The sequence below is a fragment of the Otolemur garnettii genome, unplaced genomic scaffold (assembly GCF_000181295.1).
Source record: "Otolemur garnettii isolate 467f Iridium unplaced genomic scaffold, OtoGar3 scaffold00131, whole genome shotgun sequence".
Lineage (NCBI taxonomy): Eukaryota > Metazoa > Chordata > Mammalia > Primates > Galagidae > Otolemur > Otolemur garnettii.
In genome coordinates, this window is record NW_003852526.1 from 1,545,715 (window position 1) to 1,566,702 (window position 20,988).

A 20,988-nucleotide genomic window follows, 5' to 3' on the forward strand; every position below is an offset into this window, starting at 1 on the left:
TTCATTGATTTCAAGATTAAAATAACTTATAGATTTTTGAGCTCGCAATGTTTGAAGACTGAATGGTACAGACTCATTAATATTGCTGAAATATTTTATTTATTTATTTTTGTTGTTGCCAAAATATTTTCAAGAAGGAATGAGAAGATAAATCATATTCCATGCATCAAATGTTGACCTTTTGGTTTGTTAGAGAAACCTAAGCAATCAATATGGCAACTTCCAAATTTTGAAATTTCCCAGAGATTTTGATTTCACTCTAGTCGATAAAACTTACTTCAGGTTTCTGTGTACTCCAAATGCTCCCAACATAACATTCAGTGAAAGGAAAGATTTTCTTTTACAATGTATACACTTGGTTATTTCTTGGGGAGTAATTTATAGGTCTGTCAGAAACACACTATTTCTAATTATCCATTTATTTAATTAAAGTCAAAAAGTAAATTCTGAATATATTTCAAAACTATAAATAGATGGATACAATGTCCCACTGGTACTATACTGCTACATTAGAGCATTGCACTCAGAGAGTCACTAGATATATCAATATATTATCATACATAGCAAAAATCCTACTTATAGTTCTATTTTGAATCACTATCCTGTGCCATCTTGTTTCATGCTAATTTTTCTGTTGGTCAGGGATAAGAACTGGACTTTCTGTAGCAAGTCATATGGTTGAAGGTATTCATGCTTCAAAGGGGAGGACATGTACACAGCACAATTACTATGCAGAATGCAATAATTACTAACCATCTCCTGATAAGAAAATTTTGAAAAGCAATTAAGCTTTTCTAAAATAAAAAAAAGTGCCTAATGAAAGCAAAATTTTATATGCACACTTAGAATTAAAACATATGGATTGAAATGAGCCAATATATCATTTATACAGTAATAAATGTTTGAGAAATAAAATATACACACTGGGATTAATCCAGTCTAAAAAGTAAAGTACTACCTCCTCTAATTTACAGCATGGTAATGTAAAATTGAAAATTTAATACTTATTTTAGAGGTTATAAAAAATCTCTAAAGGTTATCCTTTATGAAAGGATAGACTGGGAGGAAAGGTTTGCTAACCAGAAAAGAATTAATAGGTACATCAATCAAAATAATGCTACGTTAAGAATATTTAACAGCATGAATAATGCTCAGACACATTAAGTGAGAAAGGTTATAAACAGCATATATGTGAAGTAAATTTTACATAAATATGAATTTACATATTTATAGACAAAAAAGAAAGGACACTTATCAATGGGTATCTTTTGGAGACAGTGGTATAGAATATTTCTTCTTTTTTCCCACTATCTGAAATACTCCTAATTTTTTTCCCAAGTGTAGAAAAAGACAAATGAAATTAAACAATTTAAAAAATGGCCCCTTCCCTCTGAGAGCATCCATAAACCACCTTGGAAATTTATCATGTATCTTCTGAAATTTAAAACAGAACATCAATGCAGAATCTAATTGCTGGCAGGGGCCTGAAGTACCATGTAGGGGAAAGAAAGTTCTTCCCTATTTGCTGTTTACACCCTTTACTTAAGTTCACAAAATCATAAAGATATAGTGATCTGGTCACTGATTAAAATCTTACAATGTTGAAGAAGCCTCTATTCCTTGAGGTAGAATAAGTATTAATAATTTAAGAAACTTGATAGTAGGATGAATGAAACTGTCACTTTCAATTTTTCTTACAGGTCTTTCTTCTACCTTTGAAATGACTTGGAAGAAACAGAATCCTTCTTTCACAAATGCTGTAACTGAAGGCAGCGCTAATGTACGTTCAAGGTCTCCTGTCCGGGCTACACATCCTCAGTCTGTTTAATGCACTGCAGTAGACTTGGGGTGCTCCGAATTTCCTTCTCAATCCTGGTTGCACTTCCTTGGGAAGTGAGCCCTGAGCCCAGTGCTTCTCAAACTTGAGCGCGCATCAAAATCACCAAGAAGGCTTGTGGTCACTGGGTGCTACTTCCAGAGTTTTGGATTTAGTAAATTCTGAATTTTCATTTGAAAGCAAATCCCCAGGAGTTGCTGATCCTGCTAATCTGGAGACTATGGTTTGCTCTAGCCCTTTAATCCTTCAACACCTGCACACAGTGGTCTTCGTGAAGGCTGAACACTCTGGAGGACTTCACTCCTTGTCTGTTTTGAATTCCGTGTGTGCCAGCCCCAACCAGCATGAGCTCCCTTGGTAACCATACCACCACAAAGTGTTTCATAAAGGTTGTAGTCAACCAAACCCCTAAAACCTTTTCAGTAACTGGCTAATGATGCACACACTTCCTTCATATTTTACTTATGCAATTACATTTCTGAATCCAAGGGTAAAACTTCCATTCATCTTTAATAAAGTTAATTTTGCTACCTTTCAGAGTTGAATTGTGACTTTAAGATTGGATAAGCACCTTAAAAGAGATTCCAGGGTAGAAAAACAGTGAGGAAAAGGTGATGTGAGGGCTGCCAAAAATGCTGTGAATTTTGTGCACTGCACAAAGACACTCAGTTATGACCATGAGCAGGACTTAAACACAGCCTTGGCTTTGTTCCTCCAGCACTAGTCCTGGCACGAAGTGAAGGCAGGGGTGCCTATTTCAAGCTGCTAGAACAAAGGATGTGCTTTTTTCTAACTTGGGGGAATAAAAAGCACATATACGTTAGCAGTAGCCTTGCACTTGGAGACAGGAAAGTATAAAGCTTTTGTTGAAGACACCAGGTTTGGTTCAGATATGATTGGCCTGTTCAAAATAGATGGCTCATGTACAGCAGTAGACAGGACTATTCTGCCAAAAGAAATCTTGCATGAAGCCTAAAATAGAAAGCAGATAAAAAGAAGAACCAGAGCTGTGCCCTTGCTTGGCTCACTCCCTTGATCCGACAGGCTGCTCTGCAGAAGCACAGAACACTGCCGTGTGACTATCGCTGCCACAGAGAAGGCAGGGAGCTACCAGGCTGCAAAGCTGAGAACGACTCAACTGTGCGGGACACTGATGCTGGAACAGAGAAATAGATTTCATCAGGGATTTGATCCAAGAGGAGAGGCTATAGCCTCTTCTTCTAACACACCTATTATTTGTCTTTCATTATGTGTGATTATTTCCTCAAGGAAACCAAATCTCCATCATGTTTAGAAAAGATTTATCATTGCACTGGACCAAGATTTCACAGACTGAAGAGTGAAAAAGAAGCAGTGAAATGCTCCCAAAGTTTGTTGAAACTTAGCAGTCTCATCTGTTTACCTTTTATGGCTCTAAAAGTACAAATTAATCTTTAGCATTTATAGCACATCCTTTCATAGAGTTCTAAGGATGAAGAACTGCGGTCACACATCTTCTAGTACATTTCTCTCCAGGGTGAAAAGTATTACACACTTTGCAAAATGATATTCAAATGCAAAGAAACTCTTAGGCTGTATAGTATTACTGTGATGTGATAACACATACTCCAGGTTAAGGATAACTGTTGTTGAGCTCCCTGGCAGCCAAGCAAAAGCAAAACCAAGCCAACCTATAAATGAAATAAACACAACTCTTTACACAACTCTCATCATACCTAATAAAAGGGAGAATTTCCATTTTGAAGTAATAATTTCTTTTGCCAGTTAATCTTGAGAGGTCTTTTGTAGAAAGATTTTTACACAAAGGACAATGAATAATATACTTATGATAAAGAACTAAAAGATTTCATAATAAATTCTATTAAAAAAAACAGGCAAAAGTATGTATTTGTGTAAAGTGTTTTCTTCTAGCTCTTGGAAAATTTGACATTGTTTTCTAAGAACTTACAACACTGAGGTTTAATCTACTGGGGCATATATATATATGGAGGCCATAGGTACATTGCAGAAATCTGGCAAGAAACTACACATAAGTTAAAATAACTAAGATTTAGAATGATTCATTTTTTAAAAATTCATGTTAACTGTAATTCATGTATAAAACAAAGAATTAAGCAAATGTAAACGAAAAAAAGTAGCAAAACTCAATTGTGTTTATAATGTAGCTACACTGCTAAAGCTAAGCAGTTAGCCGTACTTCTGCTTGGGTCATGCGGGGTTATAACACGTGCCCCTGGAGTTGTAAGCATTTAGTGAATTCATGAGCGCCACTAAGGCAGGAGGGAACTAACAGAGGGAAACAGTGGATGGCTCCATCAATATTTACTGATTTAAAAAGTAAACTAGAAATTACTCTTAAAAAATAAACCACTTTCAGAAAGTAAATCTGCATATTCCAAGTTATACGTCCATAACTGACTCTTATTAAATCTCCTCAAACTTTCAGAATTTTCAAATAGAGCAAAAACAAAAACAAACTGATGGGCACTCAAGGTGACTCACCATCAACTGAGGGACATGATAATGTGAAGATTTCTACGCGTTCACTGAGACATACAGGTGGCCAAATGACCGCGCACTTTTTTTTTTTTTTTTAGATGGAGCCTCAAGCTATCCTCCTGGGTAGAGTGCCATGGCATCACAGTTCACAGCAACCTCCAACTCCTGGGCTCAAGCGAGTCTCCTGCCTCAGCCTCCCAAGTAGCTGGGACCACAGGCGCCCACCACAATGCCCGGCATTTTTTGGTTGCAGCCATCATTGTTGTTTGGTGTGCCCGGGCTGGGTATTCGAACCCGCCACCTTAGGTGTATGTGGCTGGCGCCTTAGCTGCTTGAGCCACAGGTGCCGAGCCGTGACTGCACACTTTTTAAGGTTTTTCTCAATTTATCTCATATAGAAATGTAAAGAAACTATTAAAAAAATCATTACCCTATACTTTACCGATTCGAGACCCAAAGGCAAAGGAGTCAGAGTATCGTATTATTATTCGGACAGACTGGAACTGTTCATATCAGCAGAGTGCACATCATTGAATTTATTTTCTTTTTCTTGCTAACTATTAAGTTTATTAAATTTCTTCATTTTTATTTTTATTCCTCTCTTCTGAAGTTTAAAAGGATATTAGAGTAAAAATTATTTTATATTCGTTTTTCCTTAAAGACGCATATGTCCGTATGGACACACTGAGACATGAGAAATAAAAATGGGGACAAAATTGTCACAGGTAGATATTTCAGAAAAATTGTGTGATAATATAAACTATCAAAATTTCCTGTTTTGAATAAAATTCAGACACTAAAGCACAGCTAATAAAATATTTAAACCTTATTTTTAAGAAATAAGACATTGCTCTGGGACTCAGGGGACAGAGAGTCTGAATGTTGTCCCCGCACTATCAGCCTCATCACTTAGCTTCTCAGGTTCTCAGGGAGGCCTTTTGGAACAGAAGGGTGATACGGGGACTGGCTGATCTCTATCGCACCATTTCTAAGTTCTATGATTCCCTACTGCTGTCACCCTCTTTGTGTCCCTTCTGGCATCAAACCGGTCACTGACAAACAAACCCAGCAACTGCGACTCCCACCACCCATGATTGTTCTGCTGGGAAGGTAGAGAACTAATAGATCGCTCCTTTTTTTTTTTTTTTTAACACTATATTCTTAGGAATATTTTTGCTTTAAGTGAATAGTTTTCTTTGGCTTTTCCCTCCTACCTGAAGGAAGAAGAAAAAGGTCCTGTCCTGAAGATGGTCGGCTGCTGGAGCCAGGAGGCTTTGAATGCTCGATGAGACTGTGCCGTGCAGGTGGGGGAGGCGGGAGGGACGGGGGGAGGGCATCAAAAGCTTCTTCACCTGCATTTAAAGAAAAGTCCTTATCAGCAGTGCAACTTCATTAATCAAAACGCGCAGTACCAAGCAAAAGTGATGACTGACTCTCTCTTGCTGGTTATAAAGAACTTCACTTGCGGGGTTTATCCAGCAGTTCCCCATCTTTGATGATGGGATCTAGTTATCTTATGGGAGTGTCTGGAGAGAAACGTACACAGACATGCAAACACTCCAATGCAAACTCTTTCTATCTCCTAGGCCTTTGATAAAGAGAAGCACTACCGGTTATGAGGTTATGAAACAACTCATGGTTCACGTGTACCAGTTATGAAACAACTCATGCAACCTTTATGATATTAGACACTGGAAGTTTGAACAAAGATTGTTATCAGTCACACCATCAAAACACAATTTTCTGTGTAACTCGAAGAATTTGCAACTCTAACGAGAAAATCACACCATGTATATCTAATTTAATGTCACCACACAGTACAGATTATCCCATACAGTTTATTCTACTGGATTTTAATTCATTTAAATCATTTAAATGAATTTAATAATTCATTTAAATATATGGAACCAACATTCCATATATTTATTATCAAAATATATGGAGAATGCATCTAGATCAGAAAAATATGGCCTTTTTCTACTTATTTGGTATTGCTAAACAAGAACAGGTAAATACAGACCATCCTTTTGCAGTGCCCAAAGCTATTTACCTTTGCACACAAACTGTAGGATATTACAGCGTGCTTTCATGTTGACTCACTTTTATCAGTCACACTTACTATTCTACTCATATTTTTTACCTTGATTTTAATTTTTTAATTTTTTATTTTTTTTCCTCCTCCTCCTCATTCTCCTCTTTACTTTGATATTTAAAAACAAGTAAGATGTAGTGCACGTATCTTTGTAAGTTATCTCAAATGCTTTGTTGAGTAAGACAGGGAATATATAAATACCTTCATATTCTAATAATAAAAATTCATATGTATTTAAATTGAATGAAAAACATAGAGGCATATTAGAGAAAAATGGTTTTATCATTCACTGAGCTTGCTTGCCAAAAATGCAGAACATTTTCTCTCATCATTATAAATATTTTTCAAATTTAAAATATTTGAAGATTCAGGAACATAGCTATCTGCTATATTCTCATAGTTATTCAAATCCTATTTTAGCCCTAAGTATCAGGCACCTGCCAGGCTCACGTCTGATATGAAGATCAAAATTATAAAGCCCTGACTCAAGGGGTTTAGATTCCATGAGAGGAGCTGAGAAAGTTCACAAACAGGTATGAAAAACAGGCAAGAGGTTAGACTGGTCTCATAAGACAGTAAAACGTACTGGAAGACCAGGGAGAAGAATGCAGACAACCAGCATTCCTGAAGTCCTGACATCAAGGATGGGATGTGAGCAGAGAGGATAACGAACAAAGAGTGAGATGTGCCGGGCACAGCGGCTCACACCTGTAATCCCAGCTGTCTGGGAGGCCGAGGCTGGGGGATCGCCTGAGCTCACAGGTTCGAGACCAGCCTGAGCTAGAGCGAGACCTCATCTCTAAAAACAGCTGAGTGTTATGGAAGGCACCCATATCCCCAGCTACTTGGGCGGCTGAGGCAAGAGAATTGCTTGAGTTTGAGGTTGCTGAGAGCTATGACACCACAGTACTCTACCAAGGGCGACAAAGTGAGACTGTAACTCAAAAAAGAAACACCAAAAAGAATGAGACACACACAAGCAGATCTAAAGGAAGGCTGAGTTAAAAAGGTAGGCTGGAACAGGCACCTGTATCGTTCAATTAAGTAGTCACACATCTGCATATAGCTATTCAAATTTATACTGACAAAAATTCAGTTCCATAGATAACCATATGCAAGCATCCAGATCCTTTACATAACCATGGAAAGTTCCAGGTGATGAAGATCTAGGTAATAGATCAAGAACTGGTATTCAGGAGTAAGAGGGTGGGAGAAAAAGCCTGGAGCTAAGAAAGTTAGGAGGGCTTTGTAACTAATGTTGATCAGAATACAGTCCTGAACTACAAAGAAAAGAGTACAGGAGTGAAAGACAGGGCAACTGTGCAATTCTAAACACCAGTCAACAGTATTTGTGAGAAAATAAAAAGGTTCAGTCCAAGTATCTGGTAGCTTCATACCAATTCAGAACAGTTATTAACAGACCTTCATTATACATTAGTTTATGTTAGGGTTACTTGTTATTGTGAAGCCTTAAGGTGTGTGTAGATTCTGTCTTCCTATAAAAACAAGGTGAGAAACTTCCTAGTTAGAATTAATTAAATTTATAGTGACACAGCCAATTTCAACATTACATACACACTCATGTGTACCTTCACACGTGTACACACAAACACAAATCTAGATGTTTCTGCATACTGTACTTTGAAACAAACCAATTTTCTGAATGTCACAGTTGTAATGGTTAGAATAAAACAGAATTTATTCTCAGTTCTCTACATGCAAATATATAATTTTTCATAATTTAATCAGTGTAAGTGGACCTGGGTCATTTCATGCCAAAAGAAAAGTTCTCATTTATTAAGAATTATTATAGTTCAAGAAAATCTCAATTAACACTTCAAATCATCACTTCAAACTATTAGAACACAAGGGCCTTTGGGGATGAACAATGCTCTTATGTGCTTTAAGACTACATTTGATATGCAGGAGACTTGATAAATCCCTGTCTAATGGCCAGCTATTTGCACTATTACTTTAATCATCTAAATGGAGTAATGGTCCTATGCACCTGGGAGCCACCGTCACCTGGAGAACTCATTCTAATTTCTGGCAAATTCACAACCCAGTGAGTCTGCATTACACTGAACCCTGAATTCTGATAATTCTGATATTGAGAGAAGCAGCAGGGGTGGTTTGCTTAAAATTTTTTTTGAAGGTTTCAACCTAATGGAGGGATGAGGAGGTCATAATCAGAGGGCGTCCTGGTGAGTGAAGAACCATGCTTTGGACTGTCCCGAGGTGGAGGCCTGGCAGGTGGTGATGGCACGGGGTCAGAGGCTGAACCAAAAACATCTCCTGGAGGACAACACAAAACCTTAATGTATTTTCAGCACAACAAAGGGCATGGAATTTTGCCTTTAAATTCTGACCATTAAGACGCAGATCACAAAGGAGAAGGTATTCTGTACGTACCCTTTAAATATATGCCTAACTCAGGGATGTTTGACTTCTTCATCTCTGAAGATGCACCATGTGCTCCATTCAATATACAGTGGCCATTATCACAGGACCTAAAACAGAAATCAAAGGACAAAATCATATAAGGATCATTACTTTCCACTTAAAAGTCATTTGGGAGGTAAAGGAAATGGGCATCCTTGCCCGTTTAATAAATTTTGAAAATAAAGATATTTAATTTTGTTTTTCTGGGAATAATACCAGTAGCATTATTTAGATAAGCTTATCCCTCATTTTAAAAAGCAGAAGTAAATATTCCATGGAAGACTCTTCTGTTTTTTTTTCTAACTAAAACCAAGAATTACCAGGACCACAAAAATTGTTGCTATCCTAAACACATATGTGAAATTAACATATCTCTCTGGACCAGAGTTCAAGAGCACCGGGTAAGTTTTTGAAGTAACAAATATGTGCCGAGGAAAAAACCATGCAACAGTCCCAATGACTTTGTTATTTGCGGAGGGCATTTAGTATCATATTTTTTTGTTTCTGTAACTTAACTTACGCTTTCCTTATAATAGAACCCATAAAAGAAGAAAAATTATTAAACTTTCAGTAATTCCATTAAACTCTGACAGGAATATTCAAAGACACAGAGCGTCCAGGTCAAGAACAAAACTCTGGCCCTCTGACACTGTAGAAAAATGATGGTAGCAAAAGCCTTGGGTATACTGTAAGCACAGCATTTCAATCAGAGTGTGTGTAGTGGGCACTATACACTAAAAGTGTGTTGGAGTTACTGGTATGAACACTTGGGAAGCATACTATGAATACAATAAACAACACCGGGGCCTGGGAAATGGCATCAGGAGAGCAGCAGAGGATTTTGCCTGCATCACGCAGCTGCTTGAGGATTAACACACACAACTATGGAAAACAGAGTTTTCCAGAAAAGTTACCTTTTCTGCATTACACTGTATTCTTAGAGCAAAGTAAAAGTATATATATAATGGAGGAGAGATGGATATTTGAATAGATATTTGCAAGATACTTCATCTAAAATTCATTTCTATTTTCTCTGGAGGCCACTTCTCTTTAAGGGGCCAGAGATGGTTCATTTAAAAATAGTTATTATGCATTGAATCTTCATCATAATGATAGATTTCTACTGAAACTGAACTGAATTATTCATTTACTGTTTCACTTTTTCCACATATTGACAATTCACTTCTCCTAATGTTCCAAAGTGGGAGAGAAACACAGAGGGAAAGGCAGTGTCAGGCTTAAAGGATCCTTTGGAGAAGGCCTCAGAAGATACTTCAGACATTACATTCCAAGAACAAATTGGATCAAGAATTCATTCCCGTTACGTTTAGGGCTTATCGACATTTATTACTTGTCTTTAACAGCAGAAAAGATGGTAATGATGGTTATAATTCAAATTTATTTTCAGGATTTGGGAGCCCTGCCACCAAAAATCTCATCTGATATGATGTAACAATTAAAATTTAACATATTATAATTATACTCCTCAATTATCTAGCAAGGCCAAAAAATTAGATTCCCAGGGAGACCAAAAAGCTTTATCCTTTTATTCCAGTTTTTAAAAATTACTACACATTTTGTCAAAGCCAAAGGAGCTGAAAACTGTAACAATTTATACTTGATGAGACGAAATAATGTTATTCATGAATAGATCAGTAGCCACTTGGTCCTTCCGATTTATCAAACAGCCTCCCAGTGATTTCTTTGTCTTATCAATGGTACTGTTTTACCAACAAATGTCTTAAACACTAGCAATTAGCAAGAATTGTACTGGGTTTTGTTTTAAAAGAACAATGTCCTGGACTACAGACTGCTACTAATCCTGGGCGGTGATTCAGTGCTGACGAGGATCACTGAGTCAGACTTCTGGTTAAAAGGAAGATTTGCTCCTCTTTTCTGAGTACTGTATTTCTACCTCAGTGAGATACTGGAAGAAGGGCACTCATTCCTTTTTAATTTTTCATCCAGAAAGAAAAGAACACTCCACTCATAAAATGCTTTCAGTTGGACTCGACCTCAAAAGGAACTGGCACACTAAGGTGACAGAAGTGTTCCCCAGCTCTCCATCCCTCAGTTGGCCAAGGCAGACACGCTGGAACGCAAGGCCACCAGCGGTCAGCGAGCCCCAGTCAGTGCGTGCCAGGCACAGCTCTAGGCAAGTTATACACAGAACACGGAGCCTAGAAAGCAAGTTTTGAAGCAGAGATTTGATTGTTGAGTCCCTCAGATGAGTTAGGAAAAAAAGAGAAATATGATTCCAGTTTACTAATTCAATTATATAAATGCAGAATCACGCTTTTTACTTAAAGCCAAACTAAATACTTCAGTAGGAGTAATCCATTATAACTCGCAGAGCTCAGAGGGGCTTCTACTTCAGAAACCAAGGATATCCCCATGATAGTGAGGATAAACAAACAGAAAGAAAAAAACAAAAAACAAATAGACCTTACATTCGTATTTGATCCAAGGAAAGGCAAAATCATACTTGATAAAAAACAGTTAAAGAAAATAACTTAAAGTATTTTTCCCCCACTTTTTCAAGATCTGAGTGGAAGTAGGTAGGACATCAAGAAAGGAAATGAACATACATTACACTAGTCTATACATCATTAAAAACAGCATTCCAAAGGAGGCTGCCGTAATCTTTGTTTCTAAGTATTAATTTCTTATTGTTTCTTATGAGATATGTGAGATATGGGCTTAGAACTGATAAAATGCATTAAAACAGCTTCCTGAAAATCCAAATCATCATCGGTATATGTAACACACAGCAAAATTTTATTAGAGTATTTTATGAGAGGGCAACAAAATGTTTTGTTACACTTAGTAGTCAAATGGCATCCTGATTAATGGGAAATCTGCATCTTTTAATTTTCTCTGAAAGTAATGGAAAAAATGGCATCTAGGAAGAAGCTTTGAGCATACAACCAAGTATTTCTGACTAAATAAAAAGCTGTGATACGACTGCTTACAAACAAACATCACAAATGACAATGCTTATGCAGATGTAAGGTGGCAAAAGCTGTCCATACTCTTACCGAACAGGAGGTTTTACATTATGACAATGAGATGGTTGTGAATTCAGGGAAACAGGATGGGATGAAGGAATCTTGTATTCATCATCGTCTTCCTCTACTGGGTCTCTTGTTTTCTCTGAAAGAGAATTTGCTAATGGACCAGTACACCTATCAGGGGAAAAAAATCCAATCTACTTTTAGCATAATATTCAGAACAGGCAAGTCTAATTTAACATATTCAAATCAAAGAAGCCACTTCATAGCTTCTGGTCATTTTTCAATTACAAGATAATATCAGAGGAGCCATTTTTTACACTAAATACAAATGAAAAGGATATTTGATCTTTTGTTGAGACTCTTGATTAGATAACAGAATTTTCATCCTTGTGATATTAAATGGCACAAAATAAGAAAAACTAGTAATGTGTCAAATAAAATTAAAAGGTTTGGGAGTTTTAAGACAAAATGCATAAAATTATTCAAACCAAAGCTGTTAAAATACCAAAATTTTATTTTAACTTAAATAGATGAAAGTGTTAAAAACATGTGTATAGTAGTTTTATAAATTAATGAAATCTTTACAGAAGGACTGTTGTGAACACAATTTATAGTTGAAAAATATTCACTTTTCAATAATACTTAACTGTCATGTAAAAATATAATTCATGTTGTTAGACTTTTTTTCCCAATAAGTAATAAGAACTAAAAGTGAATAGGATAATTAGAAGTAGAAAATGAGAAAACTTTATGGTACATCTTTATGTACATTATTCTTAAGGCATAAATTACTCACTAAATCAAAGAAAACTGAAATGAGTAACAACTATCATTTTATATAAAAAATTTAAGCATTTTTCAACCATCAGGGCAAATAAAACACAGTAATGAACCCCAACAAACAGGCACAGAAAAACCTACTGTTTTTCACTGTTGTTGCTACAGTCTTAAACCTTTGTTGATGTCAAAGAAAAATGCCAAAGTAGAAATTCAAAAACCCCATCTGACCAAATTTAGGACGACTCACTACTTTTCGAGACACTGGAAATACGTATTGATCCAAATTGTTCTGTTAATCATCGTGACGCTCACGAGGAATAAATTTCATTAAAAAACAAACAAAAAAAAAAAATGTAAAGTGGCTGCAATTTTGAAGCACCTTCTGTAGAGGGAGCAAGAGGCCTTTGGTACATGAAGCCATCAGACCTGAAATAACGTTCATTTTGATTTCTTCTTGTTAGAACAGAAACCATTTGTAGGGGCTTTTCTTTATGCCCATCCCAAGATGACATTTTGAAAAACCAAAAGGTTTTCAAGTTTCCACGATAGTATCTAAGTTTCTAGGAAGTTGAGAGATCAAAAGAAAATTTCTTCTAAGATTTTTCAAAAGTATGCTTTTACCCATCTTCAAAGAATTTTTCAATACTAATATTTAAATTCTTGTTTATGTGCCCAACCTTCAAATTCACATGGCAGTTTATGGACTGATGAAAGTACAGTGATGCTGTAAGTTAAGATCTGATATCACTGCCCTGGGCACCAGCTAAGAACCTTATTAATGACTAAGGGTTATTTACACCCACTATGATTTATTTCTGGAAGATGTACTTTCTAATAAAAGACAGGTAAGTATATGAGCTGCAAAATGGTGATTTGATGGTATTGGAGCAGGAACTTAAAACATTACTTTCCCATAAATTCTTGTAAATATTGACATCAATTTAGCTAACCCAAGGACCAGAATGGGTTCTATTCTCAAATGAAATGAGAAATATATGCTATACATCCTTTCTATGCCCTATTATAGTTTCATTCATAATAAATAGCTTTTTCCATGTAACTCAAACATATACTTTTATAAAAGAAAAAAGACATTTTTGATGAAATATTCAACAGCCACATCAATGTCAGGAAGGTTCTAAGAGCTGCCTGTTGTAGGTTGTTTCCAAAGGTTTATGTTTCCAAAGAAGCACTTCATTATCAGTCAAAAATGGAAAGTTTTTGAAATCCCATCTGTTGTGGCTAATTCTATGTTTTACCTTCAATGATAGAGAAAGTAGCATAGATTGTTAGCTTAAATATGTTTTAGTTACAGATACAGAAGACAATAAAAGTTTTTAAGTGGTGCTTTGTATCTAAATGTGAAAGAAGATATTTAGATGTCCTTTATCATCATTTTATTGAAGTTCTAAAGATTCAGGTTTTATTTTTATGTTTCTAATGTAAACCTCCTGATCACTATTTATGTTCTCTTAAAAATAAACCAATTTATAATATTTCAATGCATCCTATTCAATATTACAAATTTTTATGAAAAATTCATCTTACCCAGTCTGTAAAGAAAAATAAACAGTTTCTACCACAAAAAGAAAAAATGGAAGGAGGTCTAAATATGATGATCGAAAATAGCAAAAGACAAATCTGAAGTCATGTAAATAATTACACTCTTTCATAATTGTACATGGGATTTTTTTCTCTCTACAAACTTATTTAAAATCAGATAATTATCATTATCTATTCATGTATACATTACTTTTGGCAGTACAGGAAAAAATGTCAATTCACGGAACGTGAGACAATTTTAGTCATTGCTTTAGCTTATGGGAAATTTTTAGGATACCAGAGGAATGAGGTAGAACAAATCAGATTTGGCTGGTTCCAAGTTAAAGCTGCCAAGTAAACCATGCTACCGAGCACACCCACTGCCGCATCCCTTTACGTAACCATCCTCCACTCACAGAGGGTTCTGCACTGTGGCTGTCACTCCTCAGTTAACGCAATGGTAGTGCACAGGGACGCACACGCTCAGAGATGCCACCTTCTCCCAACCTGCATACCTTGTTTCTTGAACTAGTTCCCTGGTTCCCTTCACCAGTTACTTGAACCTTCAGCGAGAAATACATTCATTTTATTATCTATGTGCACGCCTGAGACAACCCGGGAAACAGGTGCACTGTCATGCCAGCACAGGTGGATGTTTTGCAATGCTATGTTTAATGAGTGACTTTTATATCTTGGAACTCACAAATGCCTTCCCTTTAGAGCATTCTGCAGTCCTGGTGTGAAAGGCTTATCATCAGAAGGGCGATCTTCTAAATATCCCATTAGCTTTAACCCTTATAAACTGTACCTAAGACATCACCCTTGCCAAGCACTGTTCTTTCCTTCATTTGAACAATTTCTGATATGATACCTTTATTATGCTGTGAACTTTCCAGGGGCGGGGGGCAGGGTGGGAAGCAAAGTAAAGCTATCCATCTTCATTGTCTACCTATGAAATTCATGTGACATTGTGCCACAATTTAGTAGTTTCAGTCTTTTCTGTTATGAAAACTTCACACATACTCCTTCACTGAGGCTGTGCTTTCCACAGATTCACCTGTATCCTTCTTCTATTTGTCATACACTGGAAAATGTTTAAGGGTTGGCCTTAAGACAACCACGGCCTGGCCCGGTACATGTGTAGTTGAGCACTTCCAAGCTTTAAACAACAACGTGTGGTTATTACAGAAATAAATGACCAGGCTCAGAAGGGAGTGAAAACAATCATTTGTAGGGTCCTTTCATACCTGTAATCTAGAAAAGCATTTTCAATGGGATACATCATTTTGCTTGTTTTTCACATATAAGCATAATGTGGAATTATGCTCTTCACTTAATAATATCTGAAGGCAATGTTACAAAACCTATCTCATTAAAATACAATTATTACAGCTTGCCAGGTATATTTTTCCATTTTTTCTGGTTTTATATCATACTATCCTAATTCTAACAGGAAAAATGTCTAACTCAAAGAAATCATAGGCCAGGGAAGAAATCATTTGAAATGATTATGGCATGAGTGCCACAAATAAATCATTTCCCTAAAATATTACAGTGAGTTTTACAATACACATGCTAGTTGTGAAGGGTGTCTCATGACATTAAAAGGCATATGACTAAGGTACAGTCCTTCAGGGGTACTGCTGAGCCCTAAGACAAGCTTTAATTTGTTTGTAAATGTGAGAAACCTCTTTGCAGCTGTTTTGCACCGTGACCTGTCCAGCTTCCACGTTCTTCACACGGATAACCATGTGGCTCACTCCTTTACTTTTTCAGGTCTCTGTTCAATTATTATCCTTTCAGAAAGGTCTTTCCTAATGACCGCATCTAAAGTATAAATCTATCATTATTCGTTCCCTTCTCTGGTTATTTTTCCGCCTAGCACGTACCACTAGCTGACCATTTATAATACAATTATTTGTTTATTTTTTGCCTTCCCTAAGTAGAGAATAAATTCCAAAGAGGAAAGAGATTTTATCTTGTTCACAGTGAACCTCCAGTTAGTATAGCAAGTGGATGAAAATCAGACAGATAGATGATATTCTGACTCTCAATTCATTACCCCTAAAACATAAGCCCCTTATCTAGTTAGAAAAATGTATAATAATAATCAAAAATACCATCTCTAACAACAACAAAAACTTTCTGACAAAAATATACACCAAGTAATATTGGTTCATAGACATTTGAAAGTCAAAGATTTTTTTTTTTTTTTTTTGAGACTGAGTCTCACTATGTTGCCCTCAGTAGAGTGCCATCGTGTCACAACTCACAGCAACCTCCAACTCTTGGGCTTAAGTGATTCTCTTGCCTCAGCCTCCCAAGTAGCTGGAACTACAGGCACCCACCACAATGCCCAGCTATTTTTTGGCTGCAGTTGTTATTATTGTTTAGCTGGCCCAGGCTAGATTTGAACCTACCAGCCTTGGTGCATAATTACTGTGCTCCAGGCACCAAGCCAAAAGTCAAAGATTTTTATGTCAAAAGTACAAAAGGTCTAATTCTAGAAGACAAACCACAAGAAAATCAAAAAAATATTCTTCTAAAAATAAGCATTTCTCAGCATTCCAGAACATTATCACCTGAAAACAATTATTCCATTATTACTTATATGAAGATGACTCTGTTTATTTGCCAACATACTGTGTCAAGTAAAATTAGTATTTTCTCAACTGGCTAGTGTTTCATTTGGTTTAATTTTAAAAAATCAAATTATTTCAAAGTTAATATAATTTAGTAAAGAAATAATTTTGACTATTAAGGAATATTTTATTATACCTCTAAAATGATAATTGCCTGTATTTTAAGCATAAAAATTTTATGCACAAAATTTTATTTTTATAGCTAAGTTCAAAAGATATTAAATAGAAATAATTTAGAAAAGATATTATTTTAGAAAAATTAAGTATATCCAAACAAATAATTACAATTAGAACAGTATGCTTTTTAGAAATAAATGCTACACCTTTTAGGTCTGAAGATAATTTATTTGTTTTTTGGGGGGGGCATTTTTTGGCTGGGACTGGGTTTGAACTTGCCACCCTGGTACATGGGGCCAGCACCCCACTCCTTGAGCCACACGTGCAACCAGGTCTCAAGATAATTTACACAGTAAAAGTCACATAGGAAGAAAGTATTATTACTGAGTAACCTCTAACATAATGTAAATGGGTATCAGAGCAGAATATCATGCTTAACAATTACACTTCAATAAATATCTATACCAACACAGCATAGATTTTTTTTTTTTATCAAATCATAGCTGTGTACATTAAGGCAATCAAGGGGTACAGTGTGGTGTTTTCATATGTAATTTGAAATATTTTCATCAAACTGGTTAACACAGCCTTCATGTCCATCTTCTTAGTTATTGTGTTAAGACAATTTATATTCTACTTTTAGAAAGAATCACTTGTACCCTTGTAAGATAAACCATAGAGGTGATCCCACCATTCATCCTCAGATTTAAAAGTAAATTGCTAGCTTTGACATATTTTATTTAACACTGGTGAGAACTACAGAAGTTTACATTAGGTAGCAAATTCAATTTTGCTTCAGTCAGGTTTTAAAACATACACTAAGAGTCTCACGTGGAAATGGACTCTTGAATGCTCAACACCCTAATTCAATGAGTGACATTTTCCTAAGGTGACCATTCCATGACTCTCCAGAGCCAGGAGTGTACACTCATTGTACTCTAACTATACACTTATGAATGAGGCCAACTTGGCCATTCACCATCATCATCAACCTGCGTAGTAACCCAAATGATTTCAGATGCAATCACCTGACTATAGATAAAATTCAAGTTGCCAAAATTTCATACATAATTAATGCCATCCATAACCCATAAAAAACCTAAAAATTTGAAGCTCAAAGGGTTTTAGAGATCATTTAAGTTTAACTGATCCTCTCAATAATCAGAGAGAAAAAATGGGGCCCAGATGTTGGAGTCATGTTTGAAACCCAGTCTAATTTTATTCTATCATTCACATCAGAGTTCTGTGGTCAGTCAACATATAAATGACTAAGAAAAATGCTTATAATAGTATGAAGTCACAAAATAATCTCTACTTATAAAGTCTGCATAAAAAAATCAAAAAGGGATAATTATACATTGATATTTAGGGGATATGTATGTCTACATTTATGTAATTACTTTTCCTTTGTATTTTGCATAATTTCTGTAATAAACAACTGTTAACTAGGGGATCAGAAACAAAAATAACTGGGAGAGGAAAAATTCACCATTAAAAGCTAACACTTGCATTGTTACCTGTGGCTAATCTCCAGCATGCAAAATAGAAAGCTAGTTTACTGTTGAACATGTAATGTTAAAATATTTCCCTAGCTAAGTAACTGGGGAAAATCAAGAGTAAATGGGGAGAAAAAATAATGCAACCACAGGGCCAATGTTAGATGCGTTTACAAATTGAAGTATTAGATATATCAACAAAATACATTTCAGTATAAATTTGTTACTCTTTCTTTACAGAAGCAGGTACTTTAGGTTTAAATACAAATGAAGCAAAGCACAACCTCCACCTCTCATCCTACTTGCCAATATGTTATTAATAAAGAAAACATAAAAATGTAATCTCTAATTACCAAGATTTCATTTACTTCACTTTCTAATGCTCTCTGAAATATCAGAGGTAATTGAGCTTCGATGTTTTACTACACACACATAAATCCAGAGTTCATTCAGGGCCAGAAATCATCATGTTGTCACTGATTTAAGGCCTACTACATAGAAACGTGTAACTGCTCCCGACTCCTTTGTCTGCTAAGTATCTGGCAGTGCAAAGAAAAGTTCCTTTTGGAAATGGTCCAATTAGCTGAGTTTCCCACTGCCCCCTGAACAAAGTCAAATTTAACACCCTGGTTTTTTCTCATGCACTTGTCCAATTAAGTCCATCCTCCCTATGAAATAACCTTGTCTCTGACAAGCTTCTCCTTCAAACTCATTCAACACTAACAATTTGTCATTGTAAATTTAGTGCACAGTGTTCGCTAGTGATTTCATATGTGTTAGTTTTATTTGCTAAATTAGACTGTACATTTCTTGGGGGCTGGGAATTAGCTTATCTTTCCGTTGCATTCATGTACATAGTGGGAATCCAATGATCTGCACACAGAGGAATGAAGAAATTCTAAGACTTTCAACTGGAAATGAAGACCTCAGCAGATAAAACCAAAACAAGCGACCAAGTATTTTCCACGTACTTACTATATATATGAAATACGGTAAGGTGTTATGGAGAACCCTAGAATACAGGTAAGGATTTGCCCTCAAAACCTTATGCATTATTTAATTGGGAGAGCCACATTAAAATTAGAAAATAGTATGATAGAGCATATAATTAAATGTGCAGAAAATAAATGGCAGGCAGAGGAATGCAAATCAGTCTTAATCATTACACCTGAAGAAGTCACAGACTTCACAAAGAAATACAGCCTAACACAGACCTTTAGGATAAATGGTCTGAAAAGGTGGAATGTCAGAAAGCACAGAATAAAAAAATCTCACAAACCCAGAAAAAAAAATCCAAATAGGATTAGAGGGCAGCCGTTAGGAATCACTGAAAAATATTTTACATGTGTAAATTCTGTAGGATCTTAGCTAGTGGAAGAGTACTGAGATAATTTAGTTGAAAAAAGGGTATTTTGAGTGGGAAAGTGACCTGGGAAAGACAGAATTTAAATTCAAAGAATTCAGCTGCAGTGAATGAAACATCCTGGAGGGAAGGGAGGGAGCCTGACTTCATATACAGGGCAGACAGAGGTTTCCTCTGGTTTAACTTGGGTCGAGATCACTTTACTGTCCAGTGTTAAGTGTATACTCATTTTTCAAATGCAACACCTAGGCTTATCATATCTTTCTAGCTTTAAATCCATTGATACTAAATCTGAAATCATATCAGATAAGAGGCTATTTTAGTGGTCTAGCTCTGAGGCAAACTTAGGGAAAGTTAGCTGAATGTAAAACTCGAGAGCAACAATCAATAGAACTTAGTGCTTGAATAGATCTGAGAAATAAAAAAATTGGAGGAACCAAAGATTATTGTATGCTGTCAAACTGGGTAGTGAGATGAACAATGTAATACTTCTGTGGAGGAAAGGTAAATTGGATGAGAGAGCTCACTGTGCTTCTCCATCATCCTCTTCTTCGATGGAAGGGACACTTAGCTTCCTCGCCCCGTACTTCTATATGTAACCGCAAGAGTTTAGGTAAGTCTCATAGAAGCTGTGGTCACAAGCAAAAAAGCAGAAAACATCTTTATTTCTGGTACTTTATAAATCCAGCTGGATTGTTTTTAGTGATGCCTTTCTACTCATCCTGCTTCTGTCCTGAGAACCTCAAAACCACTCCATACCAAATCTTTCTGCATGGATAAGAGCTTTCCAAATTGAACAAAACTCACTTTATGCTAGGGAGAAGGGTGGTAACCGGAGGAGGAGGAGATAGCCGGGGAGGAACATCATATTCTTCACTTCCAAGGTGACCATTGGAAAAGACCTGAAAACAAACGAAATGTTTAGTTTCCAAGAATTTAACTTTTGGAGGACCTTAAAACAACAGTAGCTCAAAAAACTTAAGATTTTTAAGAGACTAAATAAATATTACACGATTTATGTAGGGGTCATTAGCTCCACAGTGATTATGATTCATTACCACCCAAAGTAGTACCAGGGTATAGGGAAAAGAAAAATTGATACAACATGACTCTTAATTTGGGAGTAATACTATCATCTGTATAAATCAGATACAGATTAGGAAG

At 36.0% G+C, this 20,988-nt stretch overlaps 1 protein-coding gene across 1 annotated transcript in view; it reads right to left on the reverse strand.

Moving 5' to 3' along the window:
* Positions 1-20,988, reverse strand: part of CBLB (Cbl proto-oncogene B) — a 195,456-nt gene that overhangs the window by 10,758 nt on the left and 163,710 nt on the right. Inside the window, exons 13-17 of the mRNA XM_003798193.2 lie at positions 20,632-20,726; positions 11,909-12,055; positions 8,841-8,938; positions 8,592-8,723; positions 5,551-5,688 (exon numbers count right to left, since the gene is read on the reverse strand). Coding sequence (XP_003798241.1) covers positions 5,551-5,688; positions 8,592-8,723; positions 8,841-8,938; positions 11,909-12,055; positions 20,632-20,726 — 610 coding nt within the window. The remainder of the gene's footprint in view (positions 1-5,550; positions 5,689-8,591; positions 8,724-8,840; positions 8,939-11,908; positions 12,056-20,631; positions 20,727-20,988) is intronic.